Raw genomic sequence first — 5,835 nt, forward strand, 5'->3', positions numbered from 1 at the left:
AAAATGAAATCTTCATCTCCATAAAGCTTTTCAGCAGATGGAAGCATGAAGTGCTCCAAAATCTCCTGATAGCTAGCTGCATTGACCCTGCCCTTGATAAAACACAGTGGACCAACACCAGCAGCTGACATGGCACCCCAGACCATCAGTGACTGTGGGTGCTTCACACTGGACTTATGGCATTTTGGCATTTCTTTCTCCCCAGTCTTCCTCCAGACTCTGGCACCTTGATTTCCGAATGACATGCAAAATTTGCTTTCATCCGAAAGAAGTACTTTGGACCACTGAGCAACAGTCCAGTGCTGCTTCTCTGTAGACCAGGTCAGGCGCTTCTGTTGCTGTTTCTGGGTCCGGTCACCTCTTCTCGTTGTGCAGCGTTTTCTGCCACACTTTTCCCTTCCCACAGACTTCCCACTGAGGTGCCTTGATACAGCACTCTGGGAACAGCCTATTCGTTCAGCAATTTCTTTCTGTGTCTTACCCTCTTGCTTGAGGGTGTCAATGATGGCCTTCTGGACAGCAGTCAGGTCGGCAGTTTTACCCATGATTGCGGTTTTGAGTAATGAACAAGGCCGGGAGTTTTTAAAAGCCTCAGGAATCTTTTGCAGGTGTTTAGAGTTATGTCGATGATTCAGATGGTTAGGTTAATAGCTTGTTTAGAGAACCTTTTCATGATATGCTAATTTTTTGGGACAGGCATTTTGGGTTTTCATGAGCTGTATGCCATAATCATCAGTATTAAAACAATTAAAGACCTGAAATATTTCAGTTGGTGTGCAATGAATCTGAAATATATGAAAGTTTCATTTTTATCATTACATTATGGAAAAGAATGACCTTTATCACAATATGCTATTTTTTTGAGAAGGACCTGTATATATATACACATATATATATATTATTTTCTTTCGGCTGCTCCCTTATTCGGGGCGCCACAGCGAACTAACTCCCACAAAGACTTGGCTATTGTTTTTACGCCAGACGCCCTTCTTGAAAAGACTTACTAAAAACTTCAGACACATTATTACTTATAAATCCGTGTTTGACCCCTTTTTTTATTTTTAAGATGTCCAGCAAAAAATAAATTATGGCCTGAAAAGTCATAGCAAGTGTTCTAAGAATAACATAATATATGTAAAAAAAATTATCCCATCTTGGTTGGTTTGCTGAAAGATCACAAACAGATTATTTTACGTTTTAAAGCTCATCATTAGAAAGTTTCATGGCGTTCGGATGATTCTATAGTTTCTGCATATTCTTGCTCTCAGAATGCACTTTTTTTAATTTGTAAAAAGTGTTGATACCTGATTAAAAAAACAAAATCCAGCTACATTATGAGGGCACTTTGTTGTGAAACACATTTTACCTATCAGCTGATAGACCTTTTTAACTTCAAGAATAGGCTCTTAACATTTTCTTCTCATAGAGTCTTTAGTCAAGACTAGCTTAGGTGATCTTGAGCTATCCTGACAGTTATGCTGCTATAATCTGAAGGGGAATGACCAATGAGATATTGATCACTTCATCTTATTACTTTTTTTTTTTTTTACTATTTTTACTCTGCATTTGGGCATAAGCTGGTACTGCTATATATGCCCTTTTTTTCCCACATCAGGCATTTCTGACCTTTTTTTCTGACTTCTAAACCCCCAGCTGGTTAAAACAGATGGCTGCCCTTTCTGAGTGTGGTTCAGCTTGATGTCTCTTTGTGTGAAAAGGGAGTTATCTTTATCTTTAAAGCCCACTACACTATTCCCACTCCAAACAGGAGTTTGAAACAAAATATACATTAAGTTTAGTTTATTAATCTTCCAAGATGGATAACTTTTTGATTAAACTAATCTGATATTTTTCAGTATTTGATATATTGACTGTATTGAATTAAATCCAATCCTAATTCATAGTTAAATGACTACCATCAACTAAAGAAAATTGCACTTTACTGATTTTGTGGATTTTATTAGAGTCAGGCCTGTTTATTACCCTACCATCACCTTTGTGGCAAATTTATAGGAATAGAGCACAGCGATAACTGAATTAATCATGTAGGGATGAATTGGAGTGAACCTGTTAATAGTTTGCACTTTTCGACAACTTACACAGTTCAGCCATCATGAACGAGTCTCTGCAATGCTGACTGGAATTATTGATTACTGAATGGCACAAATTAATTCAATTCAACCTTTATTTATACAGGTTAGCCCAGATTTCTAAACATTGGCATTGGCACCAGCCTCAGAAAATCTCACTCCAGTCACTCAGGTTCTTCCACTGTTGCTTAGAATTCACACCAGTGTTCAATTTTTTTTTTTTCTTCTTTCTTTGACTAAATGTGCTGACAGGTATTTGAGTGCACAACATATAAACATTTGTCACATTGGTCTTCATTTTCTTAAAAAATGATTGTACTTTCTGCCGAACATGTCGCACCACCTTATAAGTCATATCAGTCCAAATGTCTAAAAAAGTGGAATAATACATAAATAAGTCGCATCACCATATTAGTTGCATCAATTATGCATTACCACTGACGCGTCGCGTTTTTTATGCGTCACCGCTGACCACCTGGAAACGTGGGCCTGTGTTGTGCCAAACATCGATTGTCTGCCAAATGGCAGCCGCGGGAGCATGAACAGGAGGACTTTAACAAGAATTTAACAAGATTAACACTTAAAAACAATTATTTGTTTGCTTGAAATTATAGCAAAGGTGTCTCTCAGTTGAAATTGTCCTTAATAAATGCACGTTAATGGTCAAATCAGTTGCATTTAGCTTGGGTGGTGTGGCAAAATGCAGCTGATTTGATGTTTGTTCCAGGAGTTCCGGAGCGAGACGAAGGTGGCTTTGTATGGGAAGTCAAGTGTCTCATTAATAGCCACTTTTCTCTATTAATGAGACACTTGGTTTGCCTTTTTTTTTCTCTCTCTCTCTCTGTGCTCCAGTGGACAGACGTGCCCTCTTCTGCTTCGTCCCCCCACTTCCCTGATTTGCTCTCTTTCGTGTTGTGAACCCCTCAAAGAGTTTATTTTTTTTTCCTGCATACCTTCCTAATTCGAAGGATTTGATCAGCTGGTGTCTCAACAAAATTGATCAACTTCTCCTGACAGGAAGTCAGGGTAAAGAGGACCCTCTTACCTACGGAAACAAATTGGATCCATGATGCCAACTAGATTTTGCTGTTTGGGTTGGTGAAATCTGGATTGTCTACAAATTTGTGTGGATGTGTCGAAGCTTGGCAGCACTAAGACTGAATTATGTGGAGCTGCGTCAGAGCTGGAGCAGGCTGTTATCGGGACTGTGATCTTTCTGGCAGCACCCATGAATGGTTGGGAATAATCTTGGAGAAGATGTGAGCTCGACTTTCGGCGTAAGAAATCAATTTGGCTGTTTGGAGTCACCATCAGAGAAATATACCAACGTGACTTTAATAGGCGGAAATGGCAATTTACGAGTTCTGTCTGACCCAAACTGTGACCTTGATGGCGGACTTATCTCAACTCCTCCTGGCATGTTTAGGAAAAACAAAGATACTTTATCTGTTTCCTCACCCCTCCCTTCCTCAAGGCCATGGACATGTGACAGAACCTCAACCGAGCTGATGATAACTAACACTTCTTATCTGGACAATGGCTGAGGCGGGGCTCTGGACTATACCACGACCTTCCCTTAAAATTCAATGTCTTCACTGGCCTATATGTATCATACATGTTTCATGTATATGTATCATGTCTATTTATGTTGCTTTGCTGTGGTAGGATTTTTGATGCCACAAACCATGCCCTGTCTAGGACATGGTGTGAGATCTTTTTATACCTTCTCTCTTCATGTTTTCTTCCCTTTTCTCATCTAAGCAAAAATATTATTCTGAATAAGAAGGCTGCACTAATTAGCAGCAGCTTTGTGCACTACGTCCATCTTTCAGACGACTGTACATACATATTCTCGTTGTATCTTGGTACAATGACAATAAAGCTTATTCTGATTCTGATAATACTAGAGCGCCCTCTAGCAGATGAAAATGGTAGTGTTCAATATTTTCCAGGTCAGAATAAATGAAATTGTCAGTTCTCAGCCAAAAATTGGTTTATAAATATGGGGAAAAAAACGTAAATAAATTGTGTTCGCTGTACAAGTCGCAGGGCATGCTAATTCATGCAAAATGGTGCGACTTATACAGCAAAAAGTACGGTAGTGCAGCATCAGGTTGTTGTTTTTGAGTTCCTTTTAGCTGCTCGGTTTTGCAGGTGTCAGCACAGAAAACAAACTTGCATGAAAAATAAACAATTATTTTACACTAGCCATTTATGCCTTCTCTGACACAACTTGGGTTCAACCTACAGTCTCAGAATTACAAGACCACATTACTGCCCACCAAACTACTGCAGCCCTGGTGCTGGATCAGGTGGGTACTGGCTCCAAACTAGGACTGAGTAGGTTTGGTGGAAAACAACTAGAAAGATGTCACAGCCCTATCTCAGTTGTTGTGTTTACTATTAGCACAAACCTGATAAATTCCAGCCATTTGTATTTTTTCAGCACATTTCTTTTTTTCCCCCCGTATTATAGAATAACTACAGCAATTATTGTGCTTAATGTACATCAATGTTTCCATGAACCACATGTAGGACACAGCCTCTTGGATCCATAAAATGCTGCACAACACAGCTCAGAAAAAACGGAAGTCCAAGTGGGGTTCTGCCACATAAAAAAAACTTAAAATAACTGCATTCAAAAGTGCACTGAAGCAGAAATATGGACAAAAATATAAACTGTCTTCCTGGTTACATTGCTAGTGATGATATGTCAGCACACACAGCGCTGACAAAAATACTGACAATCAAGCCCCAATTGTGTGCACCCACCTTTAAATTTACACAGAAAGAAATGCTCGTTCATACACACCAAAAGTCTTGCATATTTCACAGAAGGGGACATGTTCATTGATCTAGAAATGATCCTAAGCTAAAACAAGTACAAAGTACTGAAAAGCACAGCTATGCCCTGACAGGTGTGTGCATGCATGATGTTAGGAACCATGTCCATACCTTTCTTTACCTGCATGCTTGTGTATTTGTGTGCCTTCTTTTTCAATGGATGCATGTGCATCTATAACACAATCTGAAACACTTTGTTTGTGTCTGGGTCTGCATCATTTTATACAAGTCCCTCCAGGTAAATGTTGTGTGTGTGTTTGAATGTAGTGCTCTGTATGTGTGTGCGCTCTTGGGCAGTACCAGTTCAGGTCACTGATTCTTGTTATTTGATGTTAAAGTTTAGGCAGCGATGGTGCGCATTTGTGTGCATTTCTGGTTTGAAGGGACAGAGTATTTAATCTTTTGTTGTTTTACATCAGCAAGTTTCTCTGAAGCATACGTTTGTAACATTCCAGCACTCCAATCCTTCGTGCTGACAGTTGTTTTCTTTTCTTACTTTTGTATTCCAGGTGAAAACCTGCTGCCACAACACTGATGTCACTCTGAAAGTGCAGAAGGAGCTGGTTGGATGTTGAGTTGAGGAGAGCAGGCGCTGTTGTTCCTGAAAAATATACAAACAAAATGTTGTAGACCTTGTTAAGCAGTTTCTGACGTCCATTTTCAAACTAGTAAAGCAAATGTTCTATTAACATATTTTGACATGTACACTTTGCAATGCCAAAGAATACATTATATACAAAGAAATTACAATACAAAAGCACCACAGTTCCTATAAAAAATACACAAATCCATTGTTTATCGTGGTGGATCAATACCCTGAAGACCCGCGATAAGTGAAAAACTGTGAAGTAGGAATAGTAGTACAAGTAGTAAGTCGTAGTTTATCTTAGTATATACTGCA

The 5,835-nt window shown here is 39.1% G+C and overlaps 1 protein-coding gene across 1 annotated transcript in view; it reads right to left on the reverse strand.

The window, feature by feature from the left end:
* Window positions 1-5,835, reverse strand: part of LOC119425923 (CUB and sushi domain-containing protein 1) — a 432,525-nt gene that overhangs the window by 76,819 nt on the left and 349,871 nt on the right. Inside the window, exons 36-37 of the mRNA XM_037693482.1 lie at window positions 5,431-5,535; window positions 2,410-2,459 (exon numbers count right to left, since the gene is read on the reverse strand). Of these exons, the coding sequence (XP_037549410.1) occupies window positions 2,410-2,459; window positions 5,431-5,535 (155 nt within the window). The remainder of the gene's footprint in view (window positions 1-2,409; window positions 2,460-5,430; window positions 5,536-5,835) is intronic.

The sequence above is a fragment of the Nematolebias whitei genome, chromosome 2 (genome assembly GCF_014905685.2).
Source record: "Nematolebias whitei isolate Nwh7 chromosome 2, NemWhi1, whole genome shotgun sequence".
NCBI lineage: Eukaryota > Metazoa > Chordata > Actinopteri > Cyprinodontiformes > Rivulidae > Nematolebias > Nematolebias whitei.